The sequence below is a fragment of the Trichechus manatus genome, unplaced genomic scaffold, assembly GCF_000243295.1.
Source record: "Trichechus manatus latirostris isolate Lorelei unplaced genomic scaffold, TriManLat1.0 scaffold00073, whole genome shotgun sequence".
Lineage (NCBI taxonomy): Eukaryota > Metazoa > Chordata > Mammalia > Sirenia > Trichechidae > Trichechus > Trichechus manatus.
In genome coordinates, this window is record NW_004444009.1 from 7545408 (window position 1) to 7568682 (window position 23275).

The following is a 23275-nucleotide window of genomic DNA, read 5'->3' on the forward strand; positions in this document are numbered from 1 at the left end:
TTATCTATTTAGTCCCCCCCCCCACTCCTCCCATCCCTTATAACCAACAAAGATTGTTTCTTTTTGTGTGTAAACTCTTACATGAGTTATACAGTAGAAGTCTCATACAATATTTGTCCTTTTGTGATTAACTTATTTCACTCAGCATAATGTCCTCCAGTTTTGTCCCTCTTACTCTCCTGTGCTGAGTTCCCTTTCTTCTTTTTTGATGTGCATCTATTGCTATAAATTGACCTCTTAGGATTGCCTTTGCAGTGTCCTACATGTTTTGGTATGATGTGTTTTCATTGTCATTTGATTCTGGGAATATTTTGATTCCATCTTTAATTTTTTCTATTACACATTGGTTCTTAAGCAGGGTGTTGTTTAGTTTCCATGTAATTTTTTTTCCTTGCTCTTCCTGTTGTTAATTTCTACTTTGATGGTGTTGTGATCAGAGAAGATACTTAGTATTATCTCAGCAGAGGGTTGCTCTGTGGCCTAAGATGTGGTCTATTCTGGAGAATCGTCCATGTGCATTGGAAAAGAATGTATACTTTGCAGCTGTGGGTGTAGTGTTCTGTATATGTCTATGAGTTCCAGTTGGCTGACTGTGGCCTTTAGATCTTCTGTATCTTTACTGAGTTTCTTTGCAGATGTTCTGTCCTTTACCTAAAGTGGTGTGTTGAAGTGTCCTACTATTATAGTGGAACTGTCAATTTCTCTTTTCAGTGCTGTTAAAGTTTGTTTTATGTATTTTGGATCCCTGTCATTAGGTGCATAGATGTTTATTATGGTTATATCTTCATGCTGGATTGTCCCTTTAATCATGATGTAGTGCCCTTCTTTGTCTTTTATGATAGATTTTGGTTTAAAGTCTATTTTATCTGAGATTAGTATTGCCACTCCTGCTCTTTTTTGGTAGCTGTCATGGATTGAGTTGTGTCCCCCAAAAATATCTGTTCACTTGGCTGGGTCATGATTCCCAGTGTCGTATGATTGTGTAATCTGATGTGATTTCCTTATGTGTTGTAAACTCTATCACTATGATGAGATTATATGTGATCTTCTTATGTAATGTAAATTCTATCACTGTGATGAGCTTATACTGATGAGGTGGACAGGATTAAATACTGTCTTGATGCAATCTCTTTTGAGATATAAAAGAAAGAAGCGAGCAGAGACACATGGGAATCTCATACCAAGAAAGTAGTGCCAGGAGCAGAGGGTGTCCTTTGGACCTGAGGTTCCTGCGCTGAGATGCTCCCAGACCAAGGAAAGACTGATGCATCACAAGGACCTTCCTCCAGAGCTGACAGAGACAGAAAGCCTTTTCCTGGAGCTGATGCCCTGAATTTGGACTTGTAGGCTACTGGACTGTGAGAGAATAAACTTCTCTTTGTTAAAGCCATCAACTCGTGGTATTTCTGTTAGAGCAGCACTAGATGACTGAGACAGTAGCTGTTTGCTTGATATATTTATTTCCATCCTTTGATTTCTAATAAATTTACATCTTTGTTTCTAAGGTGTGTCTCTTGTAGACAGTATATTGATGGATCCTGTTTTTTAATGCATTCTATCATTCTCTGCCACTGCCTTCTTGCCTGCATGGTTTCTGGAGAGTAATTAGAGCTTAGTCTTATTGTTTCTCCTCTGTATGTGACTTTTCATTTTTCTTGAGCTGTTCTCAGGATTCTTTGTCTTTGGTTTTCTTGAGTGTGATTATGATACACCTTTGTGATTTTCTTTTGGGGTCTCTCCTATATGGTGTTTGTTGAACTTCTTGGATCATCAGTTTTTCATCTTTCATGATATTAGGGAAGTTTTCTGTCAGCAATTCTTCCATGATCCTCTCTGTGTTTTCTGTTTTCTCTCTGTTCTGGAACTCAGATCCCTTGCAAATTTTTGCTTTTGATTGTATCTCACATAACTCTCAGGGTCTCTTCGTTTTTCTTTGTTCTTTTTTCTGAGCTTTCCTTGAACAGAGTTGTATCCAAGTGCTAAGTGTTTGTCTTCAATTCCACTGATCCTGTCTTCCACCATTTCAAACCTGCTCCTCAGCCCTTCTATGACACTGTCCATTTCTGAAATCTTGTTGTTTACCTTTTGCATTTCTAATTGTTGTTTTTGTACGATTCCTAGTTGTGAGTTTTGGCATTTTGTTTCTGTATTATTTTCCCGAATTCTTTCACTTTTTGTCTGTATTTTCCATGAATTTGTCTGCCTTTTCCACGAATCTATTTTTTCCCCATTTTTGTCTTCTTTTTGCTTCAACTCTTGGATAGCTCTGAATATTAGAGATTTCCATTCCCTTTCAGGTAGTTCAAGTGCCTTTTCTTCTACTGGAAAGCCATCTGGTGTTTTATTTTGGATGCCTACTGGAACCATCCTGTCTTTTTTGTTTTAATATGTTTTGATATTTTCTGCTGTCTTCAGGACATTCAGTAGTTACTTTCTTCATTTATTGACTGCAGATTTTTTTGTTTTGTCCTGCTTTTTTGTTTTATTTGGTTATGTCCGAGCAGGTGGGCTGTGCTTTCTTTGTTGTTTGCTCATCTGTGGACAGGGTATTTTTCACCTCCTTGTCCAATGGGCAGGGCCAGTCGCTCAGCTATGGTGTAGCAGGGCTGAAGGGGAGGGGCTGGGATGGGTCGTTTGTGGCACGTACTTGGGCCGACAAGATAAGCCAGTGGTCAGTTCAGGGCAGGCTCCAGTAGGTCATGCCTGTGCTGCTCGAGAGTGTAATGTTCAGCACACAGTGCAGATAGGCAGGAGGTGCGGGAGGGGGAGGTTGTGATGTGTGGAACTAGGTTGGCTATGGAAAAGAAGAGAGGAGAAACAGGAGCAAAAAAAAAAAAAAAATGCTGAGGGAGATTGCTGTTGGAATGGAGAGACAAGAAACCGAGAAATGGAGAAAAACAAAAAGGAAAAAAAATAGTTAAAAAAAAAGTTTTTTAAATAAATAAATAATTTTTAAAAAATGCCTTCAGGGATCTCTCCAGTGTGGAAGCACAGACCAGGGAGCAGCCCCCAAGCTGCACAGTATAGCCCAGCTATAAGGGGTGGAGATGATACACAGTGTCAGGTATTCAGAAGACAGTTAAAGTAGTAGTAAGAGATGAGAAACCAAAAAAAAAAAAAAAAAAAAAATTAAGAAAAATAAAAGGAAAAAAGAAAGAGAAAACAAATAAACAAAAAAAGGGGTGGGGGAAGCCACCAGGGATCCCACCAGCGTGGCCACATGGACTGGGGAAACAGATTGGGGAAGCAGTTCCCCAGCTGAGCAGCACTTCACAGCCTGTCAAGAAGAAGCAAAGATGGTACAAAGAATCAGGTGTTTGAGAGAAAGGAGGGGGAGGAGGTGAGAGGCAGGGAAGCAACCAAAAAAGGCTGAAAAAGGCAATACCAGCAACAAAGAAATGGCACTGAAGAAGCCGGCCGGTGCAGGCAGGGGGAATTCTCACAGCACGGAACTGGCATCTCCCATGCCGTGGTCGCAGCCCACTGCGGAGCAGCGAATCAGCTCTCCAGGAAACCGGCAATCTGTCCACCAGGAAGCAGCGAACTGGCCCTCTGGGAAGCTGGGACTCTACTTGCCGGGAAGCAGTGAATTGGCCTGCCAGGAAGCTGGGAATCTGCCTGCTGGGAAGCAGAGGACCCACCAGCAGGGAAGCTGTGAAGGTCGAGCGGGGAGAGGCAGGGTGGGGGGTAGGAAAGCATATCTCGCTGGTTACTAGGTGCTCTGTCTCCTGCTGGGAGCTCCGTGAATCTGCTTTCCTGTACTCTCTGTCTGCTGATCTCCGGCAGAAGACCAAGATAGTGGATCTGTGCTGTGTTAGCTGATAGGGGATCTCCGCTCGTAACTCTCCTTGCTCTCTGTTCTCTATAGGTTTCTTATACCATTTGGTGCTTGGTTGAGTTATCTCTTCACTGACGTTTGTTCCAAGATTGACATTTGTCTCTGTTTTACTTAGTTTTTCGGGTCTTTGCTGTGGAGAGACACATGGTGCTTCTGTCTATAGTGCCATGTTCCCAGAATTCCCCCCAAGCCATGTTATTTTTAATCACCTCATATGTGTGTGAAAGCTGGACAATGAATAAGGAGGACCAAAGAAGAATCGATGTATTTGAATTATGGTATTGGTGAAGAATATTAAATATACCAGGGACCGCCAGAAGAATTAACAAATCTGTCTTGGAAGAAGTACAGCCAAAATGCTCCTTAGAATCAAGAATGGCGAGACTTCATCTCCAGTAATTTGGACATGTTATCAAGAGGAACCAGCCCCTGGAGAAGGACATTATACTTGGTTGAGGGTCAGCAAAAAAGATGAAGACCCTCGACGAGATGAACTGATACAGTGGTCACAACAATGGGCTCAAACATAGCAACAATTCTGAGGATGGCACAGGACCGGGCAGTTTCATTCTGTTGTACATAGGGTCGCTATGAGTCACAACCAACTCAATGGTACCTAACAATGACACCATAATTACAAAGCCACTTTCACCCATTTTAGTAACTGCCCCTCCTGATTACAACCTGCTAAAATTTAATTGATGGGTATACAGACATGAATGGGGCAAAGGAACTCAGAAGGAGATGGCTCAGATCACGTTCTAGTGAATACAGAGCCTTCAATCCAGGCAAAATGAATTAGTCATGTTTTCTCTCTAAATAAGCTCTTTTCTGCTTTTGTTCATACCATTCACTTCACATGGAAAGCACCTTCTCTGCTGTGAATGTCTCAGTCTTTCCCATCTTCCAATATGCAGCTCAGATACCACCTCCTCCATGAAGCCTTCCCTACTGTCTTGCCTTCTTCTCCAGCCTCTCAGGAAGTCCTCTCCTGCTTCTGCCTGCTCCATCTAGAACTTTCTTACAGCACTATCACTCTCTTCACTGCAATACATGTATGTATTTGCTTATTTTTCCTATCGAAATATACTCTCCTTAAGGGCAGGATCTACGTCTGACTCATCTTTGGGCTCTCAAACCAAATGACCCAGGGCCTTGATATATGACACAACACATTCAACAAATAAGCAAATAAATGATCAGAATGGTCATATTATTATTAAACACTTATACAATGTGAACTATGTGCCAGGCACTGTTCTAAGTGTCTACTGTATACATACTAACACATCATATTTTTATCTGGCTTGCTCTAGGATAAGCAATGCCCATTGCCGCAGAGTTGATTCTGACTCATTGTTCAAGGGGTCTTCTAATCTGAGGCATATTTCATTGTGGAGGCCACCATTCTCAGTAAAAGCTGTTCTCTGGAGAAAGCAGTTCAAAAACAAGGGGGTAGTACTGATATATAATTATATTCATAATGTGGGGGAACAGCACAACCTAGTTAACCAGTATCAACCAATCATCTCTGCTCTCATCTACCCCTCACAATGTCTCCTTTACCCATCACACACACACACACACACACACACACACACACACACGCACACACACATACATACTCAAAGGTCCTCAACTGAACTTGTGTCCTGAACACATGGGGTCACAGCTTTATCCAAAGACATGGAGTAACACGGTGGCCACAACAATTGGCTCAAGCATAACGACCGCGAGGATGGTGCAGTACTGGGAAGTGTTTTGTTCTGCTGTACACAGGCTCGTTATGAGAAACCCACAGCTAGCTCTTTTACGCAATATCAGCCTCAATGAAACAGCACAGCGTTTTTGTCTTCTCTGACACCCATGGTCAAGACCAGCTTTACTGACAAAGTAGACAGTTATGAAACTGCATGATAAATGCTATGAAAGGGGCATTCATACCATTTCATGGGGAGGAACCTCACCCACCATGAGAGATTAGGGATGAGAGGTAGTACCTATGCTCTACGTAAGCATTAATACTTAGTCCTCTTTAACCATAGCCATATTTACACAGGTCACATAGCCATATAAAAGGAGCCCTGGTGACATAACGGTTAAGCACTCAGCTGCTAACCAAAAGGTTAGTGGTTTGAACCCACTCAGCAGCTCTATAGGAGAAAGACCTGGTGATCTGCTTCTATAAATATTACAGCCAAGAAAACCGTATGGGGCAGTTCTACTCTGCCACATGGGGGAGCTATGATTTGGAATTGACTTTACTGCGCTCAATAACAACAACATGGTCCAGATGAAGTCACAGGTGGGTGCCACCTACACATGAAATATTGGGCTGGTTTCCCTCTATTTACCATCTTTGTGCTAATTTCCCATAGCTCACTTCCTGCCTCTTTTCCCCAGCGGGTACAAATACCCTCTCATTCTTCTACTATTACTCTATATCTACCATGGACACACTCACCCATATATTTCTATCTAATGAAATCTCACCCATCAGCAGATGGGCCTTAAAGCCACAATAAGAAACCACCATCCATTCTCCTCTGGAGGAGGACTAACAACATCGCAAATAAATCATTATCTTTTCTAGCTCTACCCCTGGGGAAGGAGAACAGGTGCCACAGATGGCTGGATTTTTTTCTCCCCTTTCAATGTAATTATAATTAGAAAAATGACTAAAATACACCAGGGGATTGAAACACAAAGTTTCCAAAAGTGAGGGTTTTAAAAGTAATTTTATATTAACACCATTATGAGCTTTTATAATACCTCTCAGGAAGCCAAGAAAGTCTCCTATAAATTATCTCATCACAAAATCTTGGGCTGTGAAGTCATGGCAAGTACGATGTTTACTTTGCAAATAGGAAAAATGAGACACAGCAATTAAGTGAATTGTTCTAAGGTTACGTATAACATTAACAGCAAAACTAGGATGAGAGTAGAAGACACCTAACTTTGGGGCCAGAGCTTTTTTCAGAGGGCAAAGATGATTTTATTGTTATCATTACCATTAGTCTTTCAAGCATTTAGTGCTCAGCTATCTAACTGACTCAGTCCAAAGTACCACATGGGCAAGATCATAATCATGAACACAAGGACTACAAACCTAGGTCCAGCACAAAGCGGGTATTTGATGGGTATTGGTTGGGTGACTTACTGATATTATCTATTTTTGTGTTTAAAATTTGGGCCACACTCACCCACTGCCAGGTGGCAGTGTCTATCTATGGACAAAACCAGTTTTCCTAAAGGGCATCCAGGGAGTAGTATGGTATTGGTCTCTTCCACCGGTGGTACTCCATCCACCTGAACTGATGGAAGGAGTACCAGGCAATGGTTCCCCCCAGATCATCAAAAACCTCTCAGGAGACCCAAGTTCTAGGCCACAGTGAGAAGAGAGAACTAATTTGAGGGTAGGGGCAGCCTAAAGCTTGCTCAAACCATCAGAGATAGTCATGGTAGATGGTCATGGTTTGAAGATGCGGTGGAGCAGTTTTTCCTAATGCCCTAAGTCTCAGCACTGCTGAACATCTGGTGGTGGTGAGAATACCCCGGTGGTAATGAGAATTCCCCAGTGGTGGTGAGAACTCCCCCAGTAGTGGTGAGAACTCCCCCAGTAGTGGTGAGAACCCCTCCGTGGTGGTTGTGAGAACACTTTGGTGGTGGTGGGAACCCCCTGGGGGTGGCGAGAACTCCTCGGTGGTGGTAAGAACACCCTGGTGGTAGTGAGAATCCCCTGGTGATGGTAAGAATCCCTTGGTGGTGGTGAGAATTCCCTGGCACATATGGGCTGCTATTACTGACTGTAATACAGTAAGGTCTACACTAATGTTGATGGGGTGAAATGAACTTCATATTCTGCTTACGATATAAAGGATAGGAGAGCCAGCTATCACTTCAATGATACCTCATCAAAAGGCAGTCTTCTAATGAAGGAGAGGGGCCAGGGTGACAAACACAAGCAGGCAGGGGAGGTAAACTGTGACAGCTTACAATTCCACACAAAGTTGTATAAAGCATCCTGAACAAAACTCACTCCAGCTCACCCTTCTAAGTATTAAGTGACTACAATTCACAGCTATAATTGATGAAAGGAACATTAATTTTAAAAAAGCGGGCCATTATTTTCATAGAGTAAACTGCAGCATTCTCTCCTAGATACGCAAACCTTTTCTTTACCATTTTTTTTTTAATTTAAGAAAAAAATTAACACAGAAGAGCAAAACAAAATAAAATGCATAAGCCCACCATCACAACAACTGTGTGTTTGCTTCAGCAGCACATATACTAAAACTGGAACAAGACAGAGATTAGCATGAGCAAGGATGAAAAGTAACAAATAGTGACATTTTATCATATTTGCTTCAGATTTTTAAAATACAGTGTTACAAATACAAATGAAATTCCCTTTGTACCTCTCCCCAGGCCCGCCTCCTCTCTTCCTTCCCAGGAGGCAACCAATCTCACCTATTGGGTGTGGGTCCTTCCCTTCCATGTGTTATACTTCTACTACATTGTTCGTATACATTCATAAACCAAATACATATTGTTCTGTGTTTTTAAAATGTATATTACATGTGTGTGTCACACTGTATGTATCACTCTGACTTTTTTTTTCATTTAACATTGATTTTAGAGATTTATTCATGTGAGTGTATACAGATCTAGTTCATTCATTTTAACTGCTATATACTCCTGAATTTACACCACAATTATCCAGTTCCTTTATTGAGAGTCATTTAGGTGATTTATAAATCCCCAGCCCACACCCACAAGGCAAACAGTCACTCATTCCTTCACTCTCAGACCTGGCCCTTCTATGGCAAACACTGGCCATATGTCAACCAAGGATTGGTGAATGGTCATGGGAAAGGGCAAGGCTTAAGACTCTTTGGTACCAAACTCTAACCAACTGGGGCAACCATAAATGAAAGAAAGTGGGAGAATCTTAACAGGTCCTGAACCCAGAACACAAGCCATTTTAGTACCACACTTCATGCAAAACAAACTTACTCCAAGTTAGTGGATACTTGGCTAGGCAGGTGAGAAGATGATAACATAGGAAGTAGAAAGTAGGGTAAGAGAAGTGGGATTGCTCAAATTCCTGGAATTCTTGGTTAGAAGGAGAAAAGAATTTTCTCAAGCAGTGTTATAAACAAAGATCAGGCACCATAGTTATAATTCTATTTTCTCTGTATCGCAGGTATATCATATGGTTAAATACTCTTTGTGATTTAGCACGTAGACTTTTCCCCACAGGGAAAGTGCATTTAAAGCTAAAACAATGAGCTTAAAAGAACTTCAGAATACTGCATATTGTGAGCTGAGAACTTGTTCTGCTGGAGAAGGAACTGATTCCATGTATCTGTCCATCTATTTGACCAGTTCTTCTGGCTGGTAATGAAATTAACTGAAATTTCAAACACGAAATTTCAAACATTTGAATGGAAAGAGAATCATTATGTTAACCCCACCACCATCTTCCTGTTGCAGCACTGACTATGAAAGACTTTTTTTTTTAAGCAACTGGAGGACGGATGGTTGTATCCATGACCACCCTGTACTTTCCTTAGAATTAGTAGCATATCATGTTAACTGTAACTACTTGTCTAACTGTCTGCCCCACACCACCTTCACTAGAATGCAAGCTTCATGAGGGCAGGAACTTAGATGTGTCCCCCACTGCATCCCAGAGCCCAGCACACAGTAATCACTCATTAAACTTGTGTTGAATGAAAGAATGAGTAAAGGGCTGGCTCAAAGTAGGTACTAAAAAAGGATTTGTAATTAGATGCCTTTAGAATACTGGGAATAGTAACTGATGTCACGTGCGTGGGTCATTTAACTTAGAGAAGGGGAGAGACACTGCAAACAGACTCTGTAGTGACCTTCAGCACATGGAACTAGACCCACATTTTTAGATTGGGATGTGCAAGTAGGTTCAGAGAATTCTGTAGAAGGAAGAAGTGATTCCATTTTATAACCACACATTACAGATGGCACTATTGGGCTTATAAAAGTCTCAGTCTGAGGCTGGCCTTAGGGCAGAATGACCCAGCAGAACTTAAACCAAAGAGAAATAAATCCTACGCACTGGATAGCTGCAGGATTTGGAAACGTCCTCACACCCTGGAAAAGAGGGAAAATATCCAGACCTGAAGGAGGCGGCCCCAGATCCATCTTTCGTCTGTGGGATAGCAGGGCTGGCTCTGTGTCCTAGATTCCAAGGTGACAGTACCACTAGTTAGGATAACAATTCCCTTTCGTGTATGCGGCGTAAAATAGCGGGTAACGCAATTCTGCACCCCTAATTAACCAGCTCATCGCTGAAGTACCCTTCTTGATATACTCCTTCCTCCTCCGGGGGCGGGGGAGAGGGAACGCCCGGCCCGGCATAACCGGACCAAGGGGAGAGGACGTCCACCTTGGGCCGGCAGAAAGCCTGGCCAGTCCGCTGACGACCTTGGCATTCCTCCCGCCCAGGCCACAGCGAAGCGACTTGCCCTCCCCGCGCGGAGTCGGCGCAGGGAAGGCTCGCCACACCTCGGTGTTTGCAGAGCCTCGGCATCCGGGGCCCGGCGCTCTAGGAGAGGACGAGCGGCTGTGGGAGGGGAAGCGGAGAGGCGGGGGGACTCACCTGCAGCAGCACCGCCAGCAGGAAGCACAAGTACATCTGGTAGACGCCCATCTCCCCCACCGCCTTGAATGCCTCCTCCATCTCCATTGTGGGCCGCGCTCGATGGTCCCGGGCCCTGCGGGGGACGAGAGGCCGGCCCCGGCCCGCGGCCGCCACCCACTTCCCACCCGGGCCTCCCCGCCCGGCGCGGCGCGCGAGCCCCTCGACGCCCGGTACCGCTCGGACCCGCCGGGGAGGTGGAGGGAGCGCGGGAAGCGGCGGGCGGGGCAGCGCCTCTACGCGGAGCGGGCGGGGCGGGGCCGGGCCGTGGGAGGGCGGTCGAGCTTGGGGGCTGGCTTCTCTGTACCCCGGCCGCTGTGTTTCCTGCTTAATAAAAAATAGTAGGGGAGTTGGGCGGGAGTTGGTTCGTGGCCGCGGCGCTTAAAGTGAGAGGAAAAAGGAAGTAGGCTCGGGCGTGATGAGGTATCCTTTCCGTTGGATAAATACAGGAACAATTTCCGCGTGTAATCCATGACCCCTGCGTTATGTGGCGCGCGAAAATTGTTGGGTGACCTGTTGGCTTCTCAGCATTATTTGTTCTTTTGTATGAATCAGTTTACTGCGCCAGGGGATTGGGGAGGGGCGTCTAGACCTTTCGGAGAATAGTTCTGTTTAATGTTTTTTTTCCAGTCCTATTCTGGGCCAGCGATGTGTTAAATCCACAAATAGGTAAATTATTGCAAAACAGTAAGAGACATTTGCTTATAGATGCATGTACGACATACGAAGGAAATATACAAAGGAGGAAGCGATTAATTCTGTGGGGCAGGAGGTGATCGCTGCCAAGGAATTTGAAGAATAAATGGCTGTTTGCCAGGAAGGAAAGGTGGAGAAAGACGTGGCAGGACCGAGGGACACTAGTCGCCTGCTTTAGTCTCCCTATTTCTCCACCTTCTGAGGTAGGTTTTGTTTTGTTTTAACAGCTGCACAGTATTCCATTGTCCAGGCTATGACCCTCAGTACAATATTGAATAGAAGTGGTGACAATTGGTATCTTTGTCTTGTCAGCCTCAGTGTTATGCTTCTAAAAATTCACTATTATGATGTCTGTTGTAGTGCATAGGTCCCTGGGTGGCGCAAACTACTACAATTCTAAAGGTTGGCAGTTCAAACTCACCTAGTGGCACCGTGTAAGACAGGCCTAGCAATCTGCTTCGATAAAGATTACAACCAGGAAAGCCCTATGGAGCAGTTCTACTCTGTAATACATGGGATCTCTATGGACAGTGGGTAACCCTTTAAAAAGAATTTAAAAAAGACTGTTGCCATGGAGTGGATTCCCACTCACGGTAACCCCATATGTTTCGTGTATTATCTAAGTCCCTGGGTGGTGCAACTGGTTAAGTGCTCAACTACTAGCTGAAAAGTTGGCAGTTCAAATCCACCTAGAGGTACCTCAGAAGATAGGCCTGGTGATTGCTTCCCAAAGGTCACAGCCTTGAAAACCCTATGAAGCTGTTCTACTCTGCACACGAGGTCTCCATGAATCGCAGTTGACTTGATGGCTACTAACAATGACATTTAATCTAGGAATTTTATGATTAGTGAGATACGTCTGTAATTTCCTTTTCTTCCTACTGCCCTTGTCTGGATTTGGTGGCAAGATAATAGTGGCCTCTTAAAATGAGCAATTGGTAAAGCTCTCCTCTAAACCGTCTGGACATAGCTTGTTTTTCAGGGGGAGTCTCTTTATTATAATATTTTAGATTTTTTTTATGGCTTTGTGTGCCTTCTTGAATCACTTTCTTTTTTTTTTCTAGAAATGTTTCTATTTTATCTAGCTTTTCAGTTACTTTTGGAATAAAGTCGTCCATATTGTTCTCTTAGTGTTTTAAAAAATTAGCTCTAGCTGTATTTGTGTCTCATTTTTTCTTCTTAGTATTTGTATTCATTTCTTAGGGCTGCCGTAACAAATCACCACTAAGCAGGTAGCTTAAAATAACAGAAATTTATTGTCTCTCAGTTCTGGAGGCTAGAAGTCTGAAATCAAGCTAAACACCAGGGCCAAGTTGTCTCTGAAGGCTCTAGGGGAGGATCTACTGCATTTCTTTCTCTTAGCATCTGATGTTGCTGGCAATCCTTGGGATTCCTTGGCTTATAGATGCATTTCTCCAGCCTCTGCCTCAAATGTCATGTAGTGTTCTCCTCGTGTGTCTCTTTATGTGTCTTCTTCTTATGTGGACACCAGTCAGATTTGATTAGGGCCCACCCTAATGACCTCATTTTAACTTGATTACAACTGCAAAGACCTTGCCTTATGACCCAATAAGGTAACATTCATAAGTACCAGGGGTTAGGACTTCAGCGTATCTTTTTGCGTGACACAATTCACCCCGTAAAAATATTGTTCATTTTTATCGTTCCATTCTTGTCAGCCTTGCTAGAGGGTTGTCTATTTTATTATTTTTTAAAAGAACCAGTTTTTGTTTTGTGATTTTTTTTCTGTATTTCTTTGTTTCTGATTCATGGATTATATGGATTCTTTCCTTTCTTGTACTTACTTTCAGTGCTCTGTAATTTTTTTTTACTACCTATGTACCTTGATAGTTTCGCTTATTTACTTTAAAGTTTCCTTTTTTAAAAATAATTATAGATAGCTGACATCAAATCGACTCTGACTCACGGCCACCATATGTACAACAAAATGAAACGTTACCTGGTTCTATGTCATCTGCACAATCGCCGGCATATTCAAGACCATCTCACCGAGGGTCTCCCTTGCCCTCATTGGCCCTCTACTTCACCAAACACAATATCCTCCTCTGCTAATGATCCCTCCTGATGATGTGTCAAAGCAAGTGAGTCAGACAGTGTTCTATTATGATCTATAAGGTTTTCACTGGCTAATTTTTGGAAGTAGATTGCCAGGTCTTTCTTCCTAGTCTGTCATAGTCTGGAAGCTCCACTGAAACCTGTCCACCAAGGTGACCCTGCTGGTATTTGAAATACTTATGGCATAGCTGCCAGCATCTTACCAACACACGAGCCACCACAGTATGACCAACTGACAGATGGGCAGTAGAAGAATAATTATCATTAAGGCTATAGGTATCTCTCTGAATAGCTCAGTAGCTTTTCTACTTTGTTCTATTCCACAGATTTTGTCATGTGGTACTTTCATTATCTTTAGTTTTAACTATTTCATGACATTATAATTTCCCCTTTAACCAATGAGCTATTTTTTAGTACTGTTTTTTGTTCTCAGTTAAAGGTAGTTGCTATTTGTTTAACCATCTTTGTATTAGTAACTAATTTAAATACTTTAGGTATAAAGAACACAGTCTAAATGATATTAAATTTTGGAAATTATTTGAGTATTCTTGTGACTTAGTACGTGGTCGTTTAAAAAAAACTATTGAAAGTAATATGTATTGAAAATAATATCTATTCTCCATTTGTTGGGTACAAAATTCTCTATATATCCATTAGATCAAGTTTGTTAATTTTATTCAGGTTGTCTGTATTATTACTGAATTATTCTCTGCTTGATATATCATTTTTTAATAAACATGTCAAAAATCTCCCAAAATGATTATTGTTTTTGAGTTTTTATCAAGTTCTTTTTATTTCTGTAGGTACTTAAATGTAAGGACTGAATCATTCCTTTTATTGTGATAAAATGTCTCTTTTAATTTGATTTTTGTCTTAATTTTTATTTTGTTTAATATTAATATTGCTGCATCAACTTTTTTGTTATTGTTGTTAGTATTTTTTCTTGTAATCTTATTTTCATGTCATCTTTGTATTTTCATTCTTTCAGTTTGGTTCTGATTTAGGCATGTTATGGAAGGAGGATGTTTTTCTGTTCAATTTGATAGTCTGTCTTTTAATAGGTGACTTAACCCGTTTATATTTATTAAGTGTTATATGAAGTTATTTCTATCTCATTTTGTGTTTTTTGTTTACTATCCTTTTCCTTTCTGGACAGCTGTTGGTTTCTAAAAGCTATTTTTGTACTGCTCTTCTCCCATTTTAGGTAACTAGGTGGTACAGTGGTTAAGAGATCGGCTGCTAACCAAAAGGTCGTCAGTTCAAATCCACCAGCCACTCCTTGGAAACCCTGTGGGGAAGTTCTACTCTGTCCTATGGGACTGCTATGAGTCGGAATCGACTCGACAGCAGTGGGTTTGTTTTTTAGTTTTGGGGGTGGAAACGGTTTGCTCTTGGCTACTAACCAAAAAGTTGGTGGTTCGAACCCACCCAGTGGCACCTCAGAAGAAAGGCCAGGCAATCTGCTCCTGTAAAGATTATGGCCAAGAAAACCCTATGGAGCACTTCTACTCTATAACACATGGGGTTACCATGAGTTAGAATTGAGTCAACAGCAGTGGGGCTTCTCCCTTTTTGCTATTTTGGGAAGAAACAAGATTGCATTATTATTATTTTTTGGTAGTTACTCCTACATTTTTAACTTCCATATCACTATACACTTTTCTACAATATTTATAGTTGTTTAAGATAGCTACCCTGTTTTCAAATATGACAAGCATCTACACAGATTCAAAAAGTACTGTTAGAAAACTTAAAGGACATGAAGATGTTATGTTCTGGAAAACTTTGGTGACTCAGGAACTGACTATCGTGATGCCAAAGAAACTGATGTAAGAGATTAATGTGAACAGCTTTAATTAAAAAAAGTCCATTGTAAGAATATTAGATCAAGCTGGAAATAATAATAAAGCAAGGAGTTCTTTCAATATAGTAATGAAGTGTTGTTTAACAGGTCCATCCCAGAATTATTTAATTCTGTAGGAGAATTTAACGGTGTTTGGCCTTGCTGTTTATATTAATTAGAGCCCAGACATTGTGAAGTTATATGTCGACTTGTAGATTTTTGTCTGGTAGAGAGGCAAATAATTGTGCTCTATAGGAAAGATAGCCTGATTTCATCGCCCTATAGGAAGTTATCCATCGGGTTTTCACTGGCAATTTTTTTTTTTTTTTGCAAGTAGATCACCAGGTCCTTCTTCCTAGTCTTAGTCTGGAAGCTTCACTGAAACCTGTCCACCATGGGTGACCCTGTTTGTATGTGAAATACCAGTGGCATAGCTTCCAGCTTCATTTCGACATCCATGCCACCAAAGTATGACAAACTGACAGACAAGGGGTGGACATCATTGCTGATGTCAGATGGATCTTGGCTGTAAGCAGAGAGCACCAGAAAGAAGTTTACGCGTGTTTTATTGACTATGAAAAGACATTCGACTGCGTGGATCATAACAAATTATGGATAACTCTGCGAAGAATGGGAATTCCAGAACACTTAATTGTACTTATGCAGAACCTGTATATAGACCAAGAGACAGTCGTTTCAACAGAACAAGGGGATATTGCATGGTTTGAAATCAGAAAAGGTGTGCATCAGGGTTGTATCCTTTCACCATACTTATTCAATCTGTATGTTTAGCAGATAATCCAAGAAGCTGGACTATGTGAAGAAGAACATGACATTAGGATTGGAGGAAGACTCATTAACAGCCTGTGTTATGCAGATGACACAACCTTGCTTGCTGAAAGTAAAGAGGACTTGAAGCACTTACTAATAAAGATCAAAGACCACAAGCTTCAGTACAGATTACACCTCAACATAAAACAAAAATCCTTACAACTGGGCCAACAAACAACATCATGATAAATGGAGAAACTGTTGAAGTTGTCAGGGATTTCATTTTACTTGGATCCACAGTCAACGCCCATGAAAGAAGTCAAGAAATCAAATGACATATTGCATTGGGCAAATCTGCTGCAAAAGACCTCTTTAAAGTATTAAAAAAAGATGTCACTTTGATGACTAAGGTGCACCTGACCCAAGCCACGGTATTTTCAATTGCCTCATATGCGTGCAAAAGCTGGACAATGAATAAGGAAGACCAAAGAAGAATCAATGCATTTGAATTATGGTGTTGGTGAAGAATTTTGAATATACCATGGACTGCCAGAGGAACGAACAAATCTAACTTGGAAGAAGTACAGCCAGAATGCTTCTTAGAAAGGAGGATGACGATGAGGCTTCATCTCGCTTACTTTGGACATGTTATCAAGAGAGACCAATCCCTGGAAAAGGACATCATGCTTGGTAAAGTAGAGTGTCAGTGAAAAAAAAGAAGACCCTCAAGGAGATGGATTGACACAGTGGCTACAACAATGAGCTGTTGTACATAGGTTCGCTATGAGTTGGAACTGATTCCACGGCACCTAACAACACAACATAGGACATAAATCATTTTGTATCTAATCTAGCAATCTTACTCTAGCATTCCTTTTTTTTTTTTTTCTTTTGCCGTCAGTTGCCAGTTCTTCAAATGTTCTTAGAACCAGGTTTACCATCTTACTGCTCCTCTAATCAATTATTGAGTTAAATAAAGTCTTTGACATGGGTTCATTCAATATTGGTAAGAAACTCATGTTTATAACTTCTGAAATTTTTTCTTTGACATTGTGTGTGAGAGTGAAAAAAAATTATAAGTTAATTTTTATATGATACATATCTCCATTAATAAATGTTAAGTAGAAAGCAGATTATTTCATCTTACTCCCTAAAAGCTTATATATTTTATGTGGACCCAAAACTCTCTGTATATTCAGTGTTAATTCACCTTATATTAGAACATGTATGCTGGGAGCAGTTAGTCATTGTGAAAACAGAAAGTGCAACTTGGGAAGAATCAGAATGGAGATTTGATGGGTTGATAGAGGCCAGGTATGCAGTGCTAAGGAGCATGAACTTTTTCTTACAGGTGATGGGGGACTACTGAAGTGTTTTAAGCTGGAGTGATAACGATTTTTAAAAGATGATTTGGCAGCAGTGGAAGATGTATATAACACCAGTTAAGAAACTATTGTAATGGCCCAGTCAGGACCCAATAAGAACTTGAGGATCTGAACCAGGACAATGATAATAGGGATAAGGAAGTGAAGTCAAATTTAAGAACCATTTTAGTAGATAAAATCTGCAAATTTGATAGTGGTTGCATCTTGCAGACGCAAAAGAGGGAGAAATCAGGAATGACTTCCACGTTTCTGACTTCAGTGACTGGGAAACAGAGGTGCTATTAACTGAGATAGGGAACACACAAGGTGGAGGAGGTTGTAGTGGTTAACAGGTTTATGCGCTAATGACAGGAATTGTGGGGCCGACAGGCATTGCTCTTTTAAAAATGGTCATTGCCCCTTTAAGATCCTGCCCTTCCCCCTTAACCCACCCAGGCTCCAGCTGGATTTCTTTGCCCCAATGTTGTCAGCACCGAGAACTTCTGAGTATGCTCTTAAGGAAGAGCTGGACTAATTAAAGCTCTTCTGAGGTTCAAGGTATTGCATCTGTGGCTCTTAGCAAAACGGTCCATTCTGAGAGCGTATTTTCCCCCATCTGACTATTTTTTTTTTTCTTCCTCATGAGCCCTTTTCTACCATAACTTTATAGTACTGTATCTTTCTTTTAACATTTTGTTTCTTTGTTTTTTTTTAATAATCAAAAATTAAAATGTTTAGAATAGGATGTCCATAGAATACACACTTTTTGCAAAAAAAGGTTAACTTTTTATTGTAAATTACATAAATCCTGGGAGCAAATATAATACACTCCACATTATCATCATCTTTTTTACTTTTTTAACCAAACCTGTGTACTTAACCCCTGTGTCATGTCTTTTGCTTCTTTAGTAATTTAGTGTCCCAGGTGGCCACTGAAATTTGGTGTGTGAGATTATAGACTTTGTGTTCCAGATCGTTGGAATTCAGTGTCGTATACCAGACTAAATGTACCCAAAGGTACTGCCTTTTAAAAAAATCTGAAGAATATGCACAAACTGTCATGTTGAGGTAACACTTTATCGTTATTGTGTCACAGAGACATAAACTTTAATAAAGATAACCAAAGTGCAAAGATCTACATCAGCATTAAATTGATATAAACACAACAAACATGATGGGAATAAACAGATCATGAGGGAGCCGGGAGGTTTTGCAGGTAGGTGACTAGGAAGGAACAAGAAGACAAAGGGAGGAGAAGCAAAAAGAAAATGGAATTAGCAGTGAGATGGGCATGTCTCCTTCTGGCCTCCCAAACCAACAACTGTCATTCAAAAAATGTCATAAAGTGGATGTTGTTGTCAGTTGCCATTGAGTCGGTTCTGACTCAGCAATCCCGTGTGTACAGAGTAGAACTACTCCATAGGATTTTCAAGGCCATGACCTTTTGGAAGCAGATCACCAGGCCTGTCTTTGGAAGCTCCTTTGGGTATGTTCAAACCACCAAGCTTTAGGTTAGTAATCGAGCACTTAATTCTTTGCTCCACTCAGGGATTCCTGTTAAGTGGTTGAAAAATAGATATTAAAATAGATCTAAATTTAATATGGAGAACTTTTCCATTGTCATGTCTCAAATTTAGGAATAAAACAAAGGATTCTGAACAGAAACCCAAAACCAAACCCATTGCCGTTAGGTTAGTTTTGACTCACAGTGACCCTACAGGACAGAGTAGAACTGCCCTATAGGGCTTCCAGGGAATTGCTGGTGGATTCAAACTGCTGACTTTTCGGCCAGCAGCATTGTGCCACCAGGGCTTCAGTCTGAATAGAGTTGGATCAAAAATCCAGGAGGCTAAAGTAGAGAGATTTGAAATATGAGGGAGACGAGCCATTATTTTGTTTGAATTTGTATAGTGGAGTGTTTGGCTTGCTAGGAGTCCAATTTTACATGTTGTCCCAAGAGTCACTGAGTTTAACTAGTAAGAAACTCATTTAATTCAATAAATTCATTCCTGAGTGCCTGTCTTTAATGAAAACATGTTGAAGCTGCTGTTGCTGCTCCTGTTTCTTACATGGAAGAGTTATACAACTAGAGAGTGTAAGACTGAAGTGATGAGTTATGTATACTCTCAGGGTTGATAAACTGAGGCTATGATTGCATCAGGATGGATGATAGTTTCCCCTGTATAGGGGTAAATGCCTCCAAGTCTATAATCTCCAAGAATTAGAATCTGGATGCTTTTGGAACTGCCTGAATCATGTTAGTTGGTGGAATATTGCCCAAGGATGATGATAACCTGCATATTAAGATTCTCAACCCAAACGGGGCTTTATAAGTTAAAACCAGCAATTTACATTGCTTTCAGAAAATAGGAAGCCAAAGTGGGAGAAGGACCTGGTGAACTTGCCCCCTAAAGATTACAGCCTAGAAAACCCAATGAGGCAGTTCTACTCGGTCACATGGGGTGGCTATGACTCAGAATTGACTTGATGTCACCTAACAACAACAACAAAGTAGGGATCACTAATCTGATATCATTCTAAAAATCAAATATATGAAAATCATACAAATGCTTGCTAAACACCTACTCTGTACTGAGCACTGTTGTAGGTGCTGAGAATATAGCGTTGAACCAAAGTTCCTCCCTCGTGGTGCTTGCATTTCAGTGAAGACTTTTCCTTCTTGGCCACAATCCTAGATGGGGTGGGTGAGGTCAGAGCAAGGAGAGGGAGGAGGGAGTTGCTAACTATGGAAATTTCACCCTTGTTCTATTATCAATCATGACAGCAACATAAAATCAAAACATAACAAGGTGAACCAAGTAGATTGTAAAGTAGGATGGTATTCATTAAGTCTTCTTCAGTGCAACGGTTCTTGTTCCTATGTTTATCTCCCTTAAGAAGAATGTAGCCAAATCTTTTATCTCTCTAAAGTAAAAGCCATTAAGTAAAAAGTTACATTAATGCACAAATCCACAAACAAAATGTGCATGATTTTCAGAATCAAATTAATCCCTGATTTACTGGCATACAACTATTTGAGCCAAAAAATCACATTGCATTTTAAACAATAGAAATTGGTCTTATCAGTCTTCATTTGCATGAGAAGAGTGTCTTATTCTCAGCCGAACAGAGCAAACCAAATCCTCCTATAAATTGTCTGTTCCAGCACAAGGTTTTGAATATTCTCAGTTTCATTTTCCACTGCTGCAATTAATCCTCAGGGCCAAGATTCCCCACCTTCTTTTAGTCACAGGACCCTTTACAGGCTTTCCTCAGAAAAATGAGGATACAGGAGTGGGTGCATGCATACCATTTTTTGATACCATTTTTTTGACGTCACTAAGTCCAACCCCCACAGTATAAAAATAATAAAATACGGCTATGGGAGTTTAAATAATATGCTTAAGATGGTTAAGAGACATATCAAAAGTCACACATTAGTCAACAGAGCAGTACATGCAACCAAGTTCTCAAAAGTCTGTGCTCCCTACACGCCAGTGTTTATCACAGCACTGTTCACAGTAGCAAAAAGGTGGAAACAACGTGAATGCCCATCAACAGATGAATGGATAAACAAAATGTGGTACATACATTCAATGAAATACTTCTCAGCCATAGAGAAATGAAGTCCTGATACATTCTACAACATGGATGAACCTTGAAAACATGATGAGTGAAATAAGTCAATCACAAAAGGATAAATACTGTATGATCCCACTTATATGATATAGGCTAAGGTATAGAGACCAAAAAGCACCCTGGTTGCACAGTGGTTAGTACTCAGCTGGATAACCAAAAGGTTGGTGGTTCAAACCTAACGGCTGCTCCGTGGGGAAAAACCTGCGGCAGTCTGCTCCCATAAAGATTTACAGCCTAGGAAAACCTATGGGGGCCATCATATTCCACCCTATAGGGTCGCTATGAGTTGGAATTGATTCGATGGCACACAACAACAACGACATAAAGACCAAAGCTTATTAGTAGTTACCTTGGGTGTGTGGGGGGCGTGGGGCTAAGGGGGAGTCATTGCTTAGGGGACACTGAGTTCTTGTTAACAGTGGTGGATTAATTTGGAAAAGGATAATGGCGATGGTTGTACAACATGATGAACATACTCAATGTCACTGAATTATACATGCAAAAATTTTTTCATTGGCAAGTGTTTTGTATATACATTTTACTACAATTAAAAAAAAGTTTGTGTTCTTTTTACTACCCGAGGCCACTCTGAGGTATAGGTTCCATTTCTGGACCATTTTTTCTTATCTGGAAATATTAGTATAGAGCAACATTATCTTTGTAATGCATTTGCACTGTGATTCCTTTGTAAACAGACTAAATGTGTCCCAAGATCCACAATGATTTTAGAGATGGAGCTTTAGCTGAATGAGGCCTTCCCTCCCATGTCAGAAACTCCATTTGGGCATATATGATAACTCAGCCAATCTGACTGCAATCACAAATATGTGCAGAAAAAGTCCTCATCTGTTATGTTTGAAGCCAGAGAATAGAGCCATGTTGTAACTTTCCTTTGTGGGTTATTCCTCACTTAACAGCCATTCTGCTTTTGACCTGAAAAAGGGGTCCACAGAGATCCTGCACCATCAGACATATTTCTTATTGGGCTGTGAAAGTCTAGCATATGGCTAATTACAATTTACACCTCCTTAAGTGCTCTAACAATCCACTAAAGGCTGTTTTGTCTCTTTGGTTTACTGTTTCTAGCACTTTTTGCAGACAAAGCAGTAAACAATTTCTTTGGAGGTACTTTTTAATTTCAAACAATGATGGAAGATGATGATCTTCTGTCTGGGTTGTTAATGATGTATTCTTAGCCTGGTCTGTTAAATGACTGTGTCCCTAATGATGTCTCATTTGCCATGTACAGTATCCTGGTCACTAGCTTTCCTTTTCCTCTCCATCTTCCTCCCGTTCCATTGAAGGTAAAATGAAGAACTAAGGTAGGTGAAAGAAAAAGAAGGAAGATGAGATTTTAGGAATGGACTGTCTATGGCATAAAGTGATTTAATACCAATGATAATTAATAAAGATATTTGAAGTGAGTCATTTTGTTTTTGTGTTTATCAGTGTTCTTTTCAGCTGCTTGTGTTTGTGAGATAAAAGCAAGCTTTGTTGCAACGAGATGGGTGTCTCTTTAAACAGCGTATATGGAAAGATATTGCCTCAAAGTTAATTTCGTTTTTAATTTGTTGGATATTAAAATGCAAGCTTATAACTAGACATCACTTAAGCAGAGAAGTTTTCTATTTAGTGAAGTGGCTTGCACAGGGAGTAGACATTCTGATGGGGATGGTCTATTTGAAGCTGTATGTAGAAGGCTAGGATGGATTTGGTCCCGGAGCGCTCTGCTGGCCCTGCCAAATATGAGCATGACAGCTTGGTGCACTCAACTGAGACCCATATTTCTATTTCCTTCATCCAGAGAAAAGCTAAAAAAATTATCTCTAATTCCTTTACTGGCATGGGGCAGTGTAGAGGTAAATGAGTTTAGTTAAAGACTCTAAATAAAAATTTGTCCAATAATCTAGAATTTTAAACTTTTAAGCTTGGTAACAGTGTTTTGTGGAGTCCTTGGGTGGTGTAAATGGTTAAGCTCTGGACTACTACCTGAAAGGCTGGTGGTTCAAACCCACCCAGAGGTGGCTTGGAAGACAGGCCTGGCGTTCTGCTTCTTGAAAACCCTACGGAGCAGTTCTACTCTGCACACACGTGATCTCCATGAGTCAGAACTGACTCAATGGCAACTACCCACCAACAGCAATAGTGTTTTAAGAACTAAAGTGATCTATGGATTAAAGTAATATGGACTCCATGAGTTATCCACCATATGAGCAAATGTGGAAAAGCTGATAATACGAGAGATTTCAAATATGAAAACTCAGCTTTGAAGTCAATGTTTAAGGGATAAAAGTCTTTAGGGGAGACCCATAACTCCTTGATGGGAGTACAGAGCTAAATGAGAAGATTCAACTCTCTCTCTTTAATCC

The 23275-nt window shown here is 40.8% G+C and overlaps 1 protein-coding gene and 1 pseudogene across 3 annotated transcripts in view; one reads left to right on the forward strand and one right to left on the reverse strand.

Moving 5' to 3' along the window:
* Window positions 1-10682, reverse strand: part of SLC22A15 (solute carrier family 22 member 15) — a 78738-nt gene extending 68056 nt beyond the window's left edge. For all 3 annotated transcript variants that reach the window (XR_002824693.1, XM_004380357.2, XM_023734888.1), the window contains exon 1: window positions 10479-10682. Coding sequence is in view for 2 of the 3 variants with exons in the window: in XM_004380357.2 (XP_004380414.1) it covers window positions 10479-10565 (87 nt within the window). In the remaining variant the exon portion in view is untranslated. The remainder of the gene's footprint in view (window positions 1-10478) is intronic.
* LOC111821258 (uncharacterized) lies at window positions 8105-8201 on the forward strand (annotated as a pseudogene).
* Window positions 10683-23275: the final 12593 nt, after the last annotated feature.